Source organism: Oreochromis aureus, linkage group 7 (genome assembly GCF_013358895.1).
Source record: "Oreochromis aureus strain Israel breed Guangdong linkage group 7, ZZ_aureus, whole genome shotgun sequence".
Taxonomy (NCBI): domain Eukaryota; kingdom Metazoa; phylum Chordata; class Actinopteri; order Cichliformes; family Cichlidae; genus Oreochromis; species Oreochromis aureus.
The window spans coordinates 19110589-19131848 of NC_052948.1; the positions used below are offsets into that span (position 1 = coordinate 19110589).

At 38.3% G+C, this 21260-nt stretch overlaps 2 protein-coding genes across 3 annotated transcripts; one reads left to right on the forward strand and one right to left on the reverse strand.

Moving 5' to 3' along the window:
• The first annotated feature begins 1374 nt into the window (after window positions 1–1374).
• Window positions 1375–4942, forward strand: LOC116312755 (MANSC domain-containing protein 4). 2 transcript variants are annotated; one of them, XM_039615550.1, is made up of 4 exons: window positions 1376–1811; window positions 1885–2019; window positions 3572–3910; window positions 3999–4216. In XM_039615550.1, the coding sequence occupies exons 1-4, from the start codon at window positions 1592–1594 to the stop codon at window positions 4088–4090; spliced, it is 786 nt and encodes a 261-aa protein (XP_039471484.1). In that variant the 5' UTR covers window positions 1376–1591; the 3' UTR covers window positions 4091–4216. The 2 variants fall into 2 exon arrangements, with proteins under 2 accessions (XP_031586126.1, XP_039471484.1); XM_031730266.2 differs by having other exon boundaries at window positions 1375–1811; window positions 3572–4942.
• A 1909-nt stretch (window positions 4943–6851) lies between these two features.
• On the reverse strand, window positions 6852–20158 carry mrps35 (mitochondrial ribosomal protein S35). The gene is made up of 8 exons (XM_031754226.2): window positions 19790–20158; window positions 18087–18139; window positions 17733–17900; window positions 12500–12560; window positions 12265–12404; window positions 10655–10764; window positions 10501–10570; window positions 6852–7350 (listed from the first exon to the last, which is right to left on the reverse strand). The coding sequence occupies exons 1-8, from the start codon at window positions 19920–19922 to the stop codon at window positions 7081–7083; spliced, it is 1005 nt and encodes a 334-aa protein (XP_031610086.1). The 5' UTR covers window positions 19923–20158; the 3' UTR covers window positions 6852–7080.
• Window positions 20159–21260: the final 1102 nt, after the last annotated feature.

Below are 21260 nucleotides of genomic sequence, written 5' to 3' on the forward strand. Positions count from 1 at the left end.
TTGTTGATGAGCACCATACTGTTCTATAGTGGATGAACAGCCTCATGCTAAAGAAAGTCAAAACTAATTGCAGATGGCAAAGCTTTAGCTCCAGTGAGGCCCCGGAAACCAAAAAGGTAAGTATTTAAGGGTGCAGATTAAAATGACTGATTAACCTGTTGGTCGTTCATTTTCTCTGATTGTCAATGTAGAGATGATTGTGTAAGCAAATCATCACATTTAAGAGGCTAAAGTCAAAATAATTTTAGCTATTTTTGCTAAATAGCTGACTAAAATCATGAATTAGTTATTAACATATCTGTGTAACAACACTTTACTTTCTCTTAGCGGTTTTTTTTTAGCAGTTTCACTGCATGCTCACAGTTTTAATCACATCCACGTATGCATCCGATATTTTATATTTAAAAAAGAGCTACTACAGCAAGCGCAGAGAATACATTTTTTTAATGTAGTAGAGACGCTGATATTGCTAATAGTAGTGACGATTGCCATCTAGTGGTGCTGTGGCAACATGAAACTTTGTTAGTTCGATTTAACTTGGTAGGTTCAAATCGGTGTAAGTGTAGAACCAAATCACAAATGTAGGATTTCAAGACGCTATATTTTGTATTGTAAGAAACCTTACACATCATACTCCGACGCTCATGTGACTTTATTAATATGTAAACTCAGTTGTGTTTCCTGGAGAGCAGTACTTACAAGTGATTAACTTCTTATCCAGTCCATGGTAACAGGGAGCTGGAGCCTGTCCCAGCAATCACAGTGCGAAAGGCAAAGTACAGTTCAACGGGGTTAAACCAAACCTTCTTTTTATTATTCATTTATTTATTTTAAAAAAGTCCACTAAAGGTCCGTTTGATTGCTTCTATTTTTAAATCACTCTATCAATAGTCTGCTGTGGTTCTTGTTAGAGCTGCATTAATGCTATAGAGAGTGCACAGTTAAAATACTGGAATACTTTGTGGTAAAATATAAAGTACATACATTTTAAAGGGGGTAACAGATAATACAGATATGTCTTTTGGTGCCATTATTCTGGTAATGTCATTTGACTGAACTAACCCGTAAGAGCCCAGACCTGTCAGAAAAACTACGGGAGAGTCAATGTTGAAACGTTAACAGGAACTTTCCTCAATGCGTAAAGGGGCGTGGGTTCTTCTGGGTTAAACCAGATTGCGACAATTATGGAAATACACTCAGATATATGACTAAACAGAAAACACATCACAGAGGAACTTGTGGCCTTTTCTTTGATAACACTGGAAAACGAATACAGATTATGAAACACAGTGTAAATTCACAGAATTTGAACATCTGAACTTCAACATTTGTTGATTTTATTTGTAAAGTAAGTTGATCCCATTCTGTTGGTGAAGCAGCCCAGTGCGCTCACACGTGGCACAGCCCTGGACACCTTACGCTCGGCTGGGTCTCCACCTCCTGTAGGTGCGTAGTTGTGACACAGCTGGCACCAGTAAAACCAAAGCACTGGCCCCATTTCATGCCTGTCAACTCCAAGTAATCAGCTCCCAAATATGTCGAGGCTTTGTCTTGATTGCAATCTAACATGGTGTGATTTACAATATGCGCAATGAACGCCGCATGTGGTTTGCTGGCGGTTTTCAGTCTGGTGTGTCGCGTTGAGTCGAGGTGCTCACCGACCTCCTATTATAAGAACTGCTGGATTAGACGCTTCCCGGGGATTTTCATCGATATTGAGGAGTCTCAGAGGAGAGGAGCGCAGCTTTTGAAGCATTACCAAGAAGAGACCGCACTGAAATGCAGCCGCACCTGTTGCCTTACCAGAAACTGTGAGTTATACGATCATCACTGGTTTTCTCTTCTTTTACTCCTGAGTAATCGTCTTTCTGTCTTTTCTCATAGTTTCCTGTAATCTGGCTATATTCCACTATGATACCACTCAAGAAATCTTGAACTGCTTTCACCTCCACTGTCCGACTCTGGAGAGCTGCATTCTGAGTCACAGAGACAACGTTGTTCTCTACAATATCACAAAGGGTAGGTCGCTTTAGTGCCTGGTAGAGGTGGATTGCTGTTCTTTTAATGATATGAATATTGTGCATGTCAAATCCTTTTAGATCCTGTTAGATTCTTAGGGATTAGATGCAAATTTTGAAATACACTACTACAAAATAACAATTTCAAAATACTGTATCTTACAGTAAATGTCTATAACTATAGATGGTTCAAATTCTACATACAGTACTGTGTAAAAGTCTTGAGTCACCCCTGATTTTGTGTATTTTGCTTCCAAGGAGTCAGACTTCCTTGGATTTTTTTTAAAGTGGTCTTGAGCAATAGTTCTCCAGGCTTTCTGAAGCACTTTCAGTTTTTTTCTTTGGACAGTGGCTGCTTTTCACTCATTTGTTCCTGGCCATTTTCATATGACTTTGTGTGTGTCTGTGTGTTAAGTTGTTTAACATTCAAGTATAAAAAATAAATGAACCAGAAACATCTTTGCAAAAAAAAAAAAAAAAAAACCCAACCCAATTTTAAATTGTATCTTTAGCACCTTGTTAATATCAGCCTCTGGCAGAAACACATAACATGTTCCATGTTCAAGTTTTCATCAGTATTTACAGAGGAGGTCAGGAGAGAGGTACAGCAGTGGGTGTCTACAGCAAAACATGGCTCTGTCATGATTTGGGGTGTGAATAAAAAAGTACAGTCAGATTTTTCATCCATCATGCAATACCATCTGGAAAGCATCTGATTAGCAACGATTTAATTTTTTTGGCATAACAATGATCCCAAACACACTGCCTAATGCAGTCGATGCATACCTGGACAGAAAAGTGTACAGTGGAACACTTTTAGTCATGCATTGGCCTTCCCCAGAGCCCCCAACCTTAATGTCACTCAAGCAGGGTGGGATCATCTTGACAAAGAACAGAACTAAAGGCAGCCAATATCCAAAGAAGAGCTTTAAACGTCCTTCAAGAAGTCTGGAGAACTATTGCTGAAGACTGCTTAAAGAAATTACAAGAAAGCTCACTCAGAGAGTTCAGGCTGTGATGAAGAATAAAAGTGATTATATCAAATACTGACTTTTGTTAGACTTGTACAACCACTGTATTTACCTTATATACTGTATTTCTATGTAGGTTTGCATATTTAGGTAAACTGTTGCACCTATTTCACTTACTTTAAACAAAATGTAAAGACACGAGTTGTGACGTGAAACTTTTGCACAGTACTATTTAAAAAATATGATGGATCGGCTGATAAAATATTTTTCCAAGTGACCAATAGTAGTTAAAATGATCCCCACCAACAGTAAAGTAAATATATACGACTGAGAATCAAATATTTGTAATATTTCTTCTTCTGATTTTAGCATGTTACATATGAGATTCCCAACTTTAGTGAAGTAAATTATCTGAAAAACGTTTTCCTCCAGTTTTGCTTGTCTTGCAAAAGATGCATAGCATTTGCAGTTGTCACTTATTTTGGAATAACAAAAAAAAATCACTTGCTATTAAACGTTTAGATAAAAACACCCGCAAAAACATGAAAAACAAACAAACAAGCAAACTTTTTCATATTCTAGGTGTGGATCCTGATCTGTTGGTGTTTGGAAAATACTTCACCTCTAACGTGCGTGTGTTACCCCACCACTACAGCCGCAATAACGCCTCAGAGCCATTGCTGTCAGACAAGCGCCAATTTATTCATCCACCTCCGCCCATTAAACCCTCCACTACAGCAGGTAGAGTTCATGCCACTACAGAGGCCTCTGTCATTGCCACCACAGCGCTGCAGAGCACCGGTCAGCCTTTAGCAGTTTCCACGACTACGACTGCTGTACCTTCCACTGAAAAAACTCCCCCATCTTCAAAAAAGTATGCACAAACAACAGCCGCAGTTGTCTCCACCACTTCTCTTCCAGGTAGCATTACTACACCTCCTTCATTCACCACAGTTAGCACTCTGGGCCATTACAATTCCAAGATTCTGTCTGCTTTTTCTACCACAAGTCCACAATCTCCAGTATCCACCCCTACCCGTCATCACACCGCCACTTTCTCTCAGTTGGCCAGCAGCCCTCCAACTTCTGCAGCTCTTATAAGCTACACAGAAAGCAGCAAGCTGTATCTAAATGAGACCAAGGGCAACCATGGGAGAAACCACACAGTAAGCAACGAGGGAGCCAGTGGAGATGACACCCTACCAGGGCTGGGACATGGGTGGTATGTGGCTGCTGACACCTTGCTGGTTGCTGTGGCCATTTGTATCACAGTGCTGCTGAGCTGCTGTTGCTCTATCCTGCTGGTGGTGAGCTGGAGGGGTCAAAGAAAGAGGATGGGACGCTACAGTACATCATGGAGAGGGAAACGAGGCTCCATGCGTCTGATAAAGTACGTGCTGGTCAAGGAGAGCTCCTGAAAGTGAGGATACTTTGTAACATCGTTGAGGAAGAAATCCAAAATGAAAGGACAATTTAGTTAGAATGTATATGATTACATACTGGATTATTTTAGGTTAAAGTATTTTGTTTTATTCTAACTAGATGGGGATGGACAGCTAAGGCAGCTCACCTGTGTTTTCCAGTTCTATAAAAGCTGGCCCAGATAAACTGTTAGTCTCTTTCTGCCACTCCAACAGGTCTCAATCTATTTGTGATGTTTATCTGTTGGTTAGATTATGTTAATTAAATTATTTTTTATTTCTGTAAACCTCTTGTGTGGACTCTCTCCTTATCACCTAATTTGTGCCAGTTTGTCATAAATGGGGGCTTGTCCAGGATATTTAAACCTGTTGGTAAGATTAAAGTGTATGCAGTGGCTAACTTTAGCATATGGTTTGATAAATGCTTAGGCTAGTTTGGATATTTAACACTGTGACCAAAGTTTTAGGGACTTCCACACATGAATTACATTAATTAATTACATACATTAATTAATTTTGAGTTATTTTTTAGGCGATGTTGGAAGAGAGCAGCATTAATCCCTATTTTTTTTATTTGCCCTTTCAACCAAATGTCTTTATCTTTTTGAGTGAGTCTAACCACATGTGTAAGAGCCATGCATCCCATCAGGTTAAACTGGCTTATTAGGAGACCAACCAAGTTTTTTTAGTGAGCCTTGAGGCACCTGTTGTTGTGATTTGGCACTATATAAATAAAAAATACATTGAATTGAATAGTGTGGTGGAGAATGTGTTTGAAGAAAATGTCTTTGGAACATTTCTGTTTTCTTTCCAAAAACTAGAAAGTTTCTGGCTCTTTGGTGCCAGTGGAACTGGTGTGCAAGCACTAACAAGTATATGTCTAAAGACTGAGATTAAGATTAGTTTGTACTCAATAAATAGGACTAGATAGCCTGCACTCTGTGGTTAGTTCATCACTATTGAACTTCTTATGGGTAGTCCTCCCTCCTGTCCTGCAAGCCTTACAAATGTGTTTGGAATTCTCAAAGATATTTGTGGTACAATTGTGTGCAGTAAATGTAGACAACTGGAACTGGTAAATGTATGATGGGTAAGAACTGCAATGAGTAGTTTGAGGGAACCTCTTTGTTAACATCTTAGACATGTTGATTGGTTCGATAGCCTTGGTTTGGAGGAACCTTGTTGTATGCTACTTATGTTCATACTCAAACTTTAATTCCAGGTTTGTTTGTAGCTGGAATATTTGCAAAGCAGTGTGATGTTTGTTTGTAGCTGCAGGCAGGCCATGTGGTGCTGGGACCATTGTGAGGAACTCTGGTGTTCATTCAGGGAGCAACGCTTTGATTTGCTGTTGAAATTAACCAGTTTTCTTGCAAGAGTGAAACTGCCAGTTAAGGGAGGAAACTTGTTGCGCTTTTCTCTATGCCAGTTTGATTTTTTTTTTTTTTAAACAAACTGTTTTAAGCACCTTACTCTATAATACCTTCTTTACTGGTAGTTTCCTGTTGCCCTTCATTTGCTCTGACAAGGGAAAACCTGGGCTGGTAAGATGGGTGGAGCTGGCAGCGAGTACAGGTAGCTTGTTGCAGCCCCTTTAATGACTGGGTATATTTTTATATTTTCTGTTACCTTGATTTATAATTTTTCAGGTTAAGTTCTAGTGTTGAGGTGGAACCTTGATTTTAAGATGGCGTGGGGGGGTGACACCATCTCAATGTCTGAAGAACTCCTGGCCTGTTATTAATTAGCTGACATGGGAAGATTGTCAGCTAGTGCAGATCCCCTGTGCCTTTCAGGCTATAGATGAATTGCAGAGTCTCTCTCCACTTGGAATCAACCCATTTGTAATGTTTGACTGTTGGTTAGATTGAATAAATTATCTTCTATTTAAGAAAACCTCTTGTGTGGACTCTCTCCTTTGAGCCAGTTTGTGACATTAAGGTTTAGGTGAAAACCAAAAACTTAGCTGCAATGGTTCTGGTTTCATTCTGATGCATTGAATGAACACAAGAGCTGCCTACAGCCATTTTCTTTAAGAAATTCGATATAGTGTCCTTTTGGCTGGCCGACATTTTGATGTACTTCAGTCACTTTAAATGTAATTGATGCCAAACTTCAAAACATTGGCCACTTGTCTACACTAGTAGTAGGTGGAACTTAATGGGCACTTTTAAGCAATTAATGACTACGATTCAAGGATTGTTTAGGTCATCAATTAGTCGTCTTTAGTGGGATTGATGACAGATTGCTTTTGGATCGGCTTTTAGTGTTTAACCTTCAATTCACCACACCTAAGCACACCAGGCTGCCCCTGACCTAAAAGTGCACAGATCACAGATGAAACTAAAAGTACCTTTCAACAGCTTGCTGGTAAAAGCATGCATTCACGGGATGCTGTTCTCTGAATTCACAGTGTGGGAAAGGGATAGACGTTAGAGCAGTAACTCTTACAGTATGTTTTTATTGCGTTAAAGCATCGCCTCGTCATGAAACACTCCGTATACAGTGTAGCTATATCTTTGTATTGACCTCCTCACATGCCAGTGAATATTTGTGAAAATATATACAACTAACACATTCAGACCCATGATGTTGAAATATCCTGATGCATTATGTACAGGAACAATTCCAAGTGTGTAAAAATGTTCTTGTTGCTCTCGTTCACTGACATTACATATTGAATACTTTCTTGACTGCCTCTTTGTACTGCAGCATGCTGCTCTCGCTCTCCCCTTCGTTCTTCAGCCGTGTGACCGAGTCTTTATAGTCTTGAACGTCTTTCCTTCCCAGCAGCTGCTGTCGCACTTCTTCACCGTCTCCCTCTCCTGCCACTTTCATGCGTAGCAGTACATCCAAGATATTCGTCTGAGACGGGCTGTCCTCCCAGCTGTAGTCCTCCATGTCAGCCGCAGTCTTCTCGGCCTCCCAGGCCTCAGTTTTCTAAAGAAAGAAAGAAAGAGAATAACATTTCTAACTTTAAACAAGCAAAACAAATGACCGCAGGTTAAATTATGAAAATTAAAAAGAAACATTTTTTAAAAGAAAATTTGGATTTGTAATTCAAGCCACATTTTGATTGGGGTTCTGGTTCAGCAATTCCCATTCTCTGAAGCTCCTCTCACAGAGATAGTATTTCCCATATGTAACTCTCCGTTTGCCGCCTGTCTCGTTCTCATCACATTCCCTGAAGAACAATACGACCCATTGTGCAGCAGCTTAAAGCAGGGCAGCAACAGGGCCCTGCTTCCAGGTGTTTGGAGGTTAATGACCATCATTAGCTACATATATGTATATCTGATCCCCATGCTGTCTCCAGCAAGTCCAGATCTAGTGACCAAAGAGCAATCAATACTTCAGAATAGGTAAGCAGCAGCTATTCTACTGTTAATTAAATGAGAGCAGTTCTTCAGCCTTGTGGTCAAGTCTTCATGAATAATAGCTTTAACAGTTTTACATTTTTTGCAGTGTTGAGTGTTGTGATGTTTGCTGTATGCAGTGTTTAGTAGTTTGGTCAAAAGGCAGGATATTTGATAGCTCACCAGTAGGTTAAATGCCACCCGATTTCTTGAAATGACAGGTGCTAGGCATGCGGGCACAACAGCAGGCAGAGTGCCTCTTAGTGGTAAATGCGTGTGCATGTTGGAGGCAGCTTTGAGCAGTCAGCCCAAACGCTGGCCTGAATTAGCACACACTGGAATTAACAGGCAAAGTCCATCTCTCTGACTGAGGAGATATAATCACCTCAGTGGCTGCTAACAATTGGCCTCTTTGTGAGCTATCGTTACAACCTGATCAGTACGCCACTCTCACAGCTTCCACAAGCCTGCTGGACAAGCACTGTGCCTTCCATTGTGTGTTCAAAAGGGCAGTGGACAGTGTTTTGCTTCCTGGCTTTAACAGCCTTTTCTCAACTCAAACTTTTTTTGGCTAAGCCATGTCAGGAAGAGCTCCTAAAGGCAGAGGTTGCACAATCATGCTCTTTTATGTGGCTGGCTGCAGATTCATGCCAACAGTGCCTAAGCTAATGACCTGGTGGCACACCTCTCCGATGTGGCATGGTTGGCTTAATGTGAATGAGTATCAGGGTCAACACCTGAGAGGGGAGTCTGTTTTCTCCTCTTCTGTGGGTAAATGTCAACTGGACAATGCTGCTGTTTGCCATCCTTCTGCCCATTCAACTCTGATACCTCCCTAATGGGCTTTAGTCTCTCAGATCGCTAAGCAAGATGGACAAGACTGCCCACAGTGAAAGGTGTGCCATGTTGCCAGTTGTACGTAAATGCCACCGAAGATGAAACAATAAGAATCTTGAACAAATTTTCAGTTCTTGTGTAACTTAGTGTACCCCAGGCTTTGACCCAGTTTCTCTTCCTTACGGATGGCTTCTTTACAGCTGTCATTCGACTGAGACCATTTCTGAGGAGACTTCAGTGAACAGTAGATGGATGGGTCAAATAAACGTTTTCGGTCCCGTGTCAGATATTTGCTGGATTTTTTCGTTTTTAAGGACATGACTATTAGATACTGTTCATTTGTTGTCGATAGTTTTTCAGGACTGACACTTCTTCTTGTTTTCCACTTGCCCATTTTCCTCACATTTTTTTTTAGGGAAACACTGCACACCATGTAAAGATATGCCAAGTTTTAGTAGCTCTTTGGGAACCACCTTGTTGCTGCAAAAATACTTTACATTTGTAGATGTAACTGTAGATTCAACTAAAGAAATGGGAACAAGTTAAGCGTTTTTGTGACATGCTGCCATTAACAAAGTGCCTAAAAATATAATTAACGTCGGTTGTTTGCTAATTATCTGTTATGTGTAGACACAGCACTGGTTTAGCCCCTTGAGTTACTTGCCCTGTTGTGCTTGAATGATTCATATTCTATCAAAATTGAAAACTAATGTCCTCATATGTGGATCTCATTTTTCTCAGGAACAGAAATAAGGCAAAAAAAAAAAAATCTGCTAATTCTTTGGGACCTGATGAATGTAAAAACAATCAGCCCAAATAGGAAAGAGAAATTAAAAATGCATGCCATGAAAGAGTTGAGGTCTTAGGAGGTTAATAAAAAATAAAATTTCCTTTGGATTTGGTCTGAAAATTAGTGAAAAAGTAGCCAATACCCAAAGATGATTTTTAAAGACCTTCAGAAATGCTGCAGAACTATTGCTCAGGATTACTTTAAAAAAATGTATTAGAAAGTCAAAATATAAAGAAAGGGGGTTACACAAGATCTCAGCACTGCATTTATTCTAATTTGGGGTGATCATGACATAGATAAAGGTTGATTTCATATGAAAAGAAGCTACAAATATAAAAATATTAGAAATCTGAAAAAGAAATGCAGTCAAAATAAGACTTCAGTGGCTTTTCTGCTAAATGGTTTAAGGTGCCAATTTGTTGGTACCTAGTCAGGATCACCCTGCCTGCCCATGCAAGAGATGCTGGTCACTCAAAAAGTGTTTTTTTTTCTAAAATATTGAAGTTTTTCATCTTGTCCTCATAAACCAAATATACAAGACAACACACAAAGTCTCCCCCCACATCAGCGCTGTGTTTATATATCATATATAAACACTAAAAAGCAATTATTTTAAATTACATATCTTTTTATCATGGCAAAAAATAGATCAAGTAAGAACCCTCAGCTGATGAAGGCCCTGTGACACTTGTATATTGCAGAGAGTGGTGCATTAGGTAAGACATCATGATGCATTTGAACTAAAACCTCTCCAAGGCAAATGCGTTAAAAGTGACAGCGGGTTGTAGAGGGTACGAGTAATGCCAGACAGCACCTGGCCTTTAAATGAATGGATGCTTGTTGAAAGAAGACAAAAGGTCAGAAAACAAAAAGAGAAACTCAAGTGGACGTAGAAAAGGCACAAATATCCCATCTAACACCAGGTAGAGTTGCTGAGTTGGGCCGAAGACTTTTACCATGGATATCCTGTTTGAAACTGTGAGTTCAGTAAGTCTGACTCACTCACTTTACTGCTCCTTCAGTATTCAGTCACTGAGGCCAGTTTATCGGCCCTCCCTTCAGTTGACACAAGAACTAGTTAGAGTGGAAGAAAAATGTACAACTTACCCAAGACTCATGGTAGAGAACAGTGAGCAGATACATGGCATAGTCATAGTTCTGCTGTCTCAGCGGGCAGCTAGCAGAGAGGAGAAGAAAAAACTGTATGAGGACATCAGTTTAATCTTCTTTTAACCGTATATTTTCAGGAAGAGGCGTTTACCTGTCAGTTTTGATGGTGAGGACATCTGTGTTTTTGCAGTATCTCTCGCCGACGAGCTTGATCATTTTCTTCCGAGCGTGGTCATCTAAGTTCAAACTGGACAGCTTTACCTTGAAAGTTGAAGATATGAATAGATTACCACATAATTTAAATCTAGTCCTTCCGTGACACTTCACTAAATAAACAGGCGTTCACAACGAGATTAGGGCAAATGTGATGTGATTATGTGCCATAACTCCACCATACATCTGTCTCTAAGGATTTAAGAATAAAACCTAAAGTCTAAACTGCAATATGTAATATTTATTTTTTTAACCTTTGCAAAGCTTAGACTGCGTGGATTAAAAAACTATAGTTTTTACAGATCAAACACATTCCGTGTCCCAGAATCACCTAAGCTGCTTGTAGAGATGATAGATTTTACCTCCACTACATTGTTTATGGCTCTGCCTTCAACAATGCAACATTACTCCATTTATAGGTGATACAAAGCACAAGTGAACATTTATTTTGTGCATTGCACTGAGGTACTGCTGATACAAACATGCACAGAGCTGCTACAGTGGTTGAGACTACGTGTCCAGCATAAATAAACCTCTGCCACAGATTTGATTTCCAGGATTTTCCTCCTATAAAATATGAACCACAAAATAAAAATAGAAAACAATATATGTTCATTCAAATATTGATGCCCCCCAGCCCCTCTTACAAATGAGGGCTTAGTCAACTTGTTCTAGATTTGGAATTTAACTGTGTGAGATTTGCCCTCCAATCTATCTCCCTGCCTAATCCACCTGGATTACTGTTTAATTCCTACCTTGCTGATATAATCTAAGGCAATGTGTCAGGAGCAGATGGCTGGCGATTAATGGTAAAAAAAACAAAAAACAAAAAAACAAACCCAAAACATTCCAGTCTGGGAAAGAAATCGCACATTTGTCAAAGGCAGTTTGTGATACAAAGCAGGATTTCTTGGGCACTTTTTGGAGTTAAAATGACTACAGGCAGTGTCACAGAATAGGACTGAAACTGGACAACAGCTTTGTTTGTCAATGTTCAGCTGAAGGAAGATGTGTTTTTCTCTCCTCTACCCTTAACATCACCCTGTAAAATAGAACACAGGCCCAGTAACTTCACAATTAAGAGGGCGTTATTTATTACATTTATTTGATTGATTCTAGCAGTTAAGTTAAAGAGACGTGCTCATAAGGAAGGACTGCATATTGATGGATTCGTTTTGGGAGGGGATTAAAAGGAATATTAAAATGTCTCAGCAAATATTTTTTTTAAAAGTTACTTTTTTCATTGAAAACTATAAAGTTGCCAAAAAACCCATAAAAATTAACAAGAATATTAACAGAGCCTTGGCACAGGAAATATAAAGTAATGACCAAAGACTAATCTCTCTGTTGACTCGATAGCATCATTTTGCAGATTTTAGGTCACTAGACGATGAAGATCTTTCTAGGAAGTCAGACAGACATGATGTCAGCTGGTGATTATGTATCCCTGTAAATCTTTAATCTCATTTTCCATGTGAGGTTTTTGATCACCTGTACATTAACAAAACACAGTTAAAGTCAGCATCAAGCAAAAATGGCAAAACTCACTCTGAGATGGACGATACGAGCTGAAGGGTTTCTGAGAGAAGGGCCAGCGGACACATACTCTTTGCTCTCTACTTTAATGGGGAAATGCTCATCACACTTGGTATCAGTCTCCAAGGCAGAGGGCCACTCTGTACAGAAAGCTGATAGCAAAGAAAGGCATTTAAATGTGCTGCTGAACAATAATGAAAGAAAGAAACTGCTTTTCTCTCACTAAATAACTAAAATATGAACTTACGTTTCAGAGCTTCACAGTGTTTCTTGATGGCTGCTGGTGTCAAATGTAGAAAGTTTGGTATCTGAAACAGAGAAAAAGAGGAATGTGACAAACTTTCCCTCTCTTGATTTCACTCTCTTGGCCAACTGTTAAATCAGAAAGTCTGCAAACTGTGAAAAAGTATTTGCCCACTGCCTGATTTCTTTGTTCTTTTGCATATTTGCCACACTTACATGCTTCAGATCAAACAATATTAGTCAAAGATAACCAGAGTAAATACAAAATGTAGTTTTTAAATTTGGGTTTGGGTAAGTTGGGTTAACTTGAACAGAACCTTTCTGGCAAAGTGAAGTAGGCTAAAAAGAACAAACAAAAAATAAAACAAACGAAAGTTAAAGTCATTATCCACAAATGGAGAAAAACCCAAGAGTGACTGGCCTACAAACATTTTTCCAGGAGTCCATCAACGACTCATCCAGGAGGTCACAAAATAACCCAGAACAAGACTTAAAGAACTACAGTGCTCACTTGCTTCAGTTAAGGTCAGTGTTCATGATTCAACAATAAGAAAGAGACCAAAAAATGAGTTACAAGGTGAAAACCACAGCTGACCAAAAAGAACACAAACCCTGGTCTCATCTGCTGAAAAACCCCCATCTCGATTAACCCAAAGGACTTTTGGGAAAATATTCTGTAGACTGACAATACAAAAGTGGAACTTTTTAGAAGGTTTGAGTCCTGTTATATCTGGCATAAAATTAAAAGAACATCAGACCAACTGTCAAGCATGGTGGTTGTATTGTGATGATGTGTGGCTGTTTTGCTACATCAGAACTTGGATGTCTTATCGGAATTGATGGAATCATGAATTCTGCTCCCTACCAGAAAATCGTGAAGGAGTGTGTCTGGCCATCAGTTTGTTCCCTGAGGCTATGCAGCAGAATAACAAGCCAAAAACATACCAGTGAGTCCATCTCTGAATTGTAAAAAAATAAAAAAATAAAATGAAGGTTTGAGGTGGCCCAGTCAAAGTCTAGGCTTAAATCTGATTGAGATGCTTTGGCATAACCTTAAACAGGCTGTTCATCCTTAAGAAATCTCCAATGTGGCTGAATTTATGGCAATGTGCAATGACCAGTTATTATAAACGCTTATAGTTCCTGCTGCTAAAGGTGTCGTATCCACTTATTGGGTTTAGGAGGTACTTACCTTTTTGGTAACTTTTTCCCCTTAATGAAATCATCATTTAAAAACATCAATTTTATATTTGTTGTGGTTTCCTAATATTCAAATTTATTGGATGATCTGAAACATGCAAGTGTGACAAATTCGCAAAAAACAAAGAAAACAGGAAGGGGCACATATTTGATCATGTCATATTATATTTGCACACATACTAGAATAGATTTCTTTACTACCAAGGCTGAGCTCCTTAGAACAGCTGAGTATGATCTGGATGATTACAATCTCTATAAACTAGCATTCATCTATAGAACAGTGATGGCACAGGGGATATAGGCCAAACACTAAGCAGTAAAGATTTGTTGCGTTTCTCCTTAATGACAAACAGTTCATGACCTTTACAACAGAGCTTAAATTATATTTAGACATAAACATCATCACCCATTTCACGTGACTGTTCAAAAGCAAACCTCTGATGCTGTATCAGCTGATTTGCAAGCAAGTGGGGCGCTAGACAGTATGTGTTAAGAAGTTAGAACATCAACAAAAAGCTGAAAGATGCAGTTGAAGGCAGTTTACTGATAAAACATGAACATGGTACCAAGAAAAGCCGGATGATTCGATTTTAAACCACTGAGTTGGTACAGATGTTTTAAAAAAAGGTGATTTTTCTTGGTTTATTTTGTTTCTGTTTTATTAGGCATTCCCATATTTGTTTGAAAGATTAAAAAAAATCTTTATTGCGAATGAGTAAGAACCGTTTTCAGGGACTTTAACCTCCATCTATCTGTAAATGAACACAAGCCTTCAAATCTCTCCCAGATGTAAGAGCTACAAAATGAATTCTGCATCACAGATAAGCATTAGCTGCTGACATTAGTGAAGATCACGTGAACCACAGACGGGCCAGTGGCAATAAACAAAAAGAATATCAGCTAACACCAATGTTTGGCCAATAAATCAAGTCATCCACATTTATTATAACTTATTTTTTGAACTGAGGAATCAGGGACCGCCGACTGAACTGACAGAGGCAGTGAGAGTCGATTTCAATCAAATATAACTCGTTAACAAATGCCAGACACAAAAGATAACTTAAATAAAAAAATACAAGTGGAGCCTCACTGTGTGGAGCTTGCATATTCTACTTGCGCCTGTGGAGTTCTCTCCTGGTATTTTATCTTCCTCCCACAGTACAAGGACATGCACAAAACATTATTTGGCAATACTAAATTGCTGTAGGTATGAATGGCTGTCTGTCAGGCCTGCATGGGAATAACCACTAAAGCCTGATGTTATCAGTCCATATTAGCTTTGTGCCAATAAATTGGTATTGGCATTTACAATGGCCAAAAATGAAAATGTAAAAAGTAAAAGCAGAGGTGGTGATAAACGTTGATGTGTCACAGTTTGTCCATTAGGGGGCACTCTGTAACTTCCCTGTATTTAAACTGCATTGTTACATTATCTAGTGATGAACTATGAATATCTATGTAATATAATATATTATATATATCTAGTGATAACTTTTGTTTATCTTTTGTGCGTCTGAAGGAAAGGAAAAAAAAAAGAAAAAAAAAATATCGGCCAATATATTAGAATATTTGATTTTTAAATCATCAAATATCGGTATCAGTCTGAAAAGAAAAAAAATCTATACTGATCAGCTCCGCTGTCTGCCTGTCCAGGGTGTAACCCACCTCTTGCCCTATGACAGCTGGGACAAGTTCCAGCTTGTTTGTGACACTGAATTAAATAAGCTGAAGATGACGTCTGGATGAATGGATGATTTATACTCTTTTCTCCTACTGAAGGCACATCATTATGCTCACTGATCCACCACAACACTCCACTTGCAGAGGGAGGCCACTAAGGCTACGTTCACACTGCAGGTCTTAATGCTCAATTCCGATTTTTTGATCAAATCCGATTTTTTTGTCTGCTTGTTCACACTACAAATAAAATGCGACAGCAAACGCGCTCTAGGGTGAACGCTCAAAGCAGCCCGCATGCGCAAAAGAAGACTTCACACACAACGGGCTCTGTTTAGACCCAGACCAAACAATATTGTTTGACTGATGGCCCTTAATATAAAGACTTCAGACTTTACGTTTCCCAATTTTTGCTTTAAGTTATTTTGTCATTTACATAATAATGTATATAACCTAATAATGATCCTTTTTGCAGTTTTAGAGAGGAGCGGTGCTTCAAAGGATAGTTGCAGATTTCTGTCAGAATCTGCAGATTATGCAGTACAAATAAAATGTTCACATTTCTCCAACGTTGTCTTCCCAACAGTTTCACTGACATCTACACTGGATGGCCAGGAAGCGTTCGCGATGTCTTCTCCGGCGCTGATAATTGGCGTCTGTCTTGTGTCAGTGACGTAAAAGACTGATTTAATGCGACATGGCCGTTCAAACAGCAGTTGCTTTCTAAAACATCGGATATGTATCAGATTCAGTACCACATACGAAAGTGACCCAGATCGGATTTGAAAATATCGGATTTGTGCCGTTCACACTGTCATACCATGATGGGATATGGGTCGCACAGGGTCAAAAAAAATCGGATTTGATGCGCTTTCGCCTGCAGTGTGAACGTAGCCTAAAGTGATAATAAACAAAGGCCCTCTAAATTCCATTCTTTTGAATACGATATATCAAAACCAAGTTCAAACCAGCTTCACCCTTAACCCCTGTTGGAGGTGTTAAGTGTTTATTCTGATTTAATTAATGGAGGACGTTGGAGTAGCAGAACAGAATTTGAACACGTGACAGTGGTAACCACTACATCACTGTGGTGCCCCTAAATACAGATATCTTCCGTTTTTTAAATTTTATTGGTGGAACTTTTTGCTCATCCTTCACATATTCATATTTTTGCTATTATGAACTACTTGCACATTTTCAGATCTGCATAAATAGTAATGGTGGAAATAAAAGCCTGGAAAAAACAACAACAACAAAAAAACTTATTGTACAAATCATATTAAGAGGATCCATAAAGTGTATATTAGAATAAGTTGGTTGAACCCGACCTTTCAAGATAAAAGGTCTGGATCCGAAAGATAAGCAAATCAAATGGTTTAAGGCTTTAAATATGGGCAAATTATATAAAAAGGTTGAGTTTCTTTATGCCCCTAAAAATGGATTGCTCATCTTTTCATTCATAAAGTAAAACACAAACATATAGATGCTATCCAATGTAAATGCTGGAAACTGTAAGATCTATAATATATAAATCAATGGGCCAAAATGTTGGACAGTAGTTACAGAAATATCTACATCCCAGAAAACAGAAGTGACACATTTCAAACACAGAATCATTATAATGCTCTAAAAAAACATTCAGCACTGAATTATGCAGAATCCACTGCTTTTAAAGGGCATGGTAAACAAAGTGAAAAACAAAATCCGCTTGATCCTTTGTCTTATGTAATATCCTTCACTCAAACAATTATACAAATTATCCTATACTGACACCAAAGTAAACTTATGGTTCACAGTCGTGGCAAGTGATTACACAAAAACCCATCTATGACTTATAATTAAAAAAGAAAAAAAGAAAAAAAACAAATCACCAAGCGTAACCAAGGGACGTACAGCAGTTTAGCTCCTCATGATGAGCTGAGAGAATGAAATCAATATTGTTATGCTGCAGATATCCAGCTGTGATGGGTGAAACTAGCGGATCTGCAAGTGGCTTGAGTCCAGATGGAGCAGCTGGTGTCTGGACATAGCAGCTCAGTAATCCGGGCACAGAGATACAGCGACTAAAGCCATGCAGGAGAGCAAAAAGGGCTCAACTGGAACTGCAGGAGCACTCGCCAGCTTCAATTAACTCAAAGCATCAAAGATAAACAAAGAGAATACATCCAGATACAGCCCAGAGTCAAACGTGTGCGGCTAAATGTTGTGTAAATAATCATTCAGTTAATCACAAAACCATTTGTTCTGTCATTCTTTATCAGTTTAATTCATACTTTGTGCACATTTATCACTTTATCTGAGGAGAAAATGTTGTTTTCTTTAGAGCCTCTGTGTGTATGCTGGAAGTAATGAGGTCTGACCTTGATTAGCTCCAAATTGCCTTTCTTCTCTGGAGGAATGCCCCCCTTCACAGGGTACCCCATCCTCACAGGGAGGGGGACGGATCCTGGCCTGAAGGGCGCCGCCGCTGGATAAACTGCAGTCCAGTCCTGATCCACTGGCATCTTTCCTGTCCTGGGCTCCCCTGACTTTAACCCCACACAGAGTGCAAAGGAAACCATGAGGAAAAAAAAATCGTGCCTCTCTGTGTATATGGCTTTATGTATTGGTTTTTTGTGGTGGTTGTTGTATAGCCACAATGGCAACTTTTTATCCTATCATTCAAAGTGCATGCATTGTGTTACACTCAGTTTTGATAAAAGCTGCATACTCACTTCTCTTCTGGGCCTTCGAACAAAGGATCCTCTACCACCTCTGTCTGGAAGGCCTAAAATAAAGTATCATATACATTTTATTGTTATGAAAACACTCAAATAGAGTAAATGTTACAACATTGTTAACCATCAGACTACATCTAGCAACTTTATCTGTGATCACATACCCTTAACAAACAGTAGGTTTGGTATGCAGGACCTTTGTTTCATTTTTGCTTTTTTGCTCTTAATTCAGTTTGTCAATGCACAGATAAACCACTAAACCAAGAACTCGGTTACCTTTGCTTTTAAATAAATTTAGTATATGTATTTCTTATGTGGATAAAGTAAATGTGTAGCATTCATTTAATTCTTAAGTAATAAATATCAAATGAAAAAGGTTTTTTGACTGAGTTTTTCTCCTAAAAATTATTCTTATTATCACTCTACATGTATGTAAATGTACTTGAATATAACTTGTTATTATACTGAACATAACAAAATAAAAACAAAATGAGTAAACTATACTGAAAAAGTATCCCATGCCAACATTCTCTCATCAGTCTGAAAAGCTGTCATTTTAAATAGCTAGATATAGCACTATTATCACACTAACCTTCAAAACAATCTACCTTGAAGAAAAGGTCAGAGGTCAAATGTGACAATTTTTTTAAATCTTTATACAGCACTTGCTATACATTGACAACACATACCACACTTGTAAGATTCAGTTGTTGCATTATAAGGCTTTATCTCAATTTTTGATCAATAAATCATTAGGTTGACCTTGAAGACATTGGTGGATTAACATGTCCCTGCTCTACACCCCTACAAAGTTTTATCAAAATTCATTCAAAACTTTTCGAACTATCGTGTTTACAGACAGACTGCCATGCAAACGCTACCAAAAACATAACCTCCTCGGCAGAGGTAATTAAAGTTTAGGACCATCTTTTGCTGTTACTTTCACTATTATTTTATCTCTTCTTTCCCCTTAGCCCCACAATGTATCATAGCAGGTGGCTTTCCCTTGCAATATAAAGCATCTTGGTGAAACCATTGTTGACAGTTGGAGCTATATAAATAAATATAGAATCTAGTTTTTATTTTTATTTTGGTTAATTTGATTTTAGTTAACTGAAACGTTCTTTCCAAATCTACCTTTACTTTTTTTGGTTTTAGTTAACCTTGGCATTAACTCTCTTTTCTCAGGAGTGGAATGAAAAAGTGGATAAACGAGCCTCCCGATCAGCCGTAGTAGGGGTCAAATATCCAGGATGTTCTGTATAACTAGGGTTCGTTCACAGTCCGTCTATAAATATCTGTCTCTGTACTTCTGCTGCTACTGTGCCTACACATCTTTTTGCGAGAGCAAGGGAGACTTTTTTTTTCTTTTAATGATGATCTGCCATAATTTATAGCAAGTGTCTATCTTTCGGTGGATTCTGATGAGCAGTGTGGTCACTGACAGCCCAGACACATGGTGAAGCAAAAACAGATATAGGAAGCTCAAAAGGACATCAAAGACTTTCAACAACCCAGACATGGTCACCAGACAAATCCGCTTTTCGTGTAACTAGTCACTAAAGTTTGGATGCTGCAGAAGTCTACACAGGAGGTGCTATAGCTACTCTTGTTAATAACAGCACTTCATGCAGTTAGCTTAGCTTGCAGCTATGGTTTTGAATTGGCATAAATTCCCTTATAGCGACAGTAAAACTCACCTTTATTTCCAGAAGAAGAATTTATAGACAGAGCCGTTGCATATGTGACTTTACCGGAAGATTTACTGAATCCAAGGAGAGGGATATTTTTTCGACCTAGACACAGAAATGTCTTGCTTGTGCGTGAAGCCATGTTTCCTCAGTGAACTACGGAAGCCGGCGAGGGACGGTCAAACCCGATTGCGAAGCTTTTTACTCAGCGCGGAACAGCACAGGTGCAGTTAAGCGTTTAGATAAGCACAGGTGTGAAACGGCTCACCGCGTGTCGTAAACACTGGTTTATCTGGTAGGTGATACTTTAACAAAGCAGTCATAATAAGATACTACTACAATGTTAATGGAGGTACTCCTGTTTCTTTGTGAGTCAAGTGAGAGGACTCTGCCAGCTGCTGCTTTTTGAAACATAGGGTGCGTTCAAAGACCGTCTGAAAATATTAATTAGAAAGTTGCAAAGCAAGCAAATAAAACAACAACAACAACAAAGATGAAAATGTTAAACATCTTAATATCTTAACGGATTGGACGTATGGAAGGCTGTATTTTAAAAAAAGATTTTGAAATCTGTTTTATGAATTTGGAATTTGAAAATGGTTTCTGAAATTACTTTTTTATTGAGTTTTTGTGAAATCGTTTTTAAGTATTTATTAACTGATTAATAATTCATTTAAAAGTACTGATTTATAATTTATCTTTGTTTTGTTCTAAATTAAAATATTAAAGAATAAATTACTTTAGTAATAAATAAATAAATAAAATAATTAAAAATCTAATTTGTATTTAATTTAATGAGGTATTAATAAATGTTTATTCTAACTCAAACGACAATTAAAGGGCAACTAATTTCGTCATATTCGTCACTTTGTGGTATTGCTGTCACATTCAAAATATGTAGTAAAGTTTATGACTTCATGAACCTGTTCTGGTGCCTCTGAGTAAAAACTAACTCTCTTGGTTGTTCTCTTCATTACCATAACTAGTTTTTGCTTCTTCTTTTTTTTTAAATGGGAAAAAAACAACATGTGACGGTGGTTAATTGTAACAATATGCTAATAAAATACACAAATAATAAAATAAAATGCCTTTCACAACATTAAAATATGCTTAATATGAATATTACCCCCAGCACACCTGAACAAGCAGTTCATTTATGAAATAACCTGGTATGTTCGTAAAATCAAAATGTGACTGAAAACCGAGCGTTTGTTATTTCAGCATCAGAATATATTTGAGGGCGTGACTTTCGATATAGACTGCACGTGATCGATTGTTTGTCATCGCTATTATTTTACTGAGTGACTGAAGAAATATCGATTGGATTAACACAACAACAACAAGAACAAAGTTATAACTGTTACTTTGTTGTTAGAGAACTTATTACAAAAACAATAAATCCGGTATATGCCCTATATTTTAATTATATTTTAATTTTGGACATATCCCAAGTTTGCATCCCGATTGTACAAGATTTCCT

Coding starts and splice junctions, on each gene's coding strand:
- LOC116312755 (XM_031730266.2), top strand. CDS start 1,592: ATGAACGCCGCATGTGGTTTGCTGGCGGTTTTCAGTCTGGTGTGTCGC. Junction 1,812..1,884: donor CTGTTGCCTTACCAGAAACT/GTGAGTTATACG, acceptor CTTTTCTCATAG/TTTCCTGTAATCTGGCTATA. Junction 2,020..3,571: donor TCTCTACAATATCACAAAGG/GTAGGTCGCTTT, acceptor TTCATATTCTAG/GTGTGGATCCTGATCTGTTG.
- mrps35 (XM_031754226.2), bottom strand. CDS start 19,922: ATGGCTTCACGCACAAGCAAGACATTTCTGTGTCTAGGTCGAAAAAAT. Junction 17,901..18,086: donor TTCGAAGGCCCAGAAGAGAA/GTGAGTATGCAG, acceptor GTGGGGTTAAAG/TCAGGGGAGCCCAGGACAGG. Junction 7,351..10,500: donor TTCTCTACCATGAGTCTTGG/GTAAGTTGTACA, acceptor TTCTTTCTTTAG/AAAACTGAGGCCTGGGAGGC.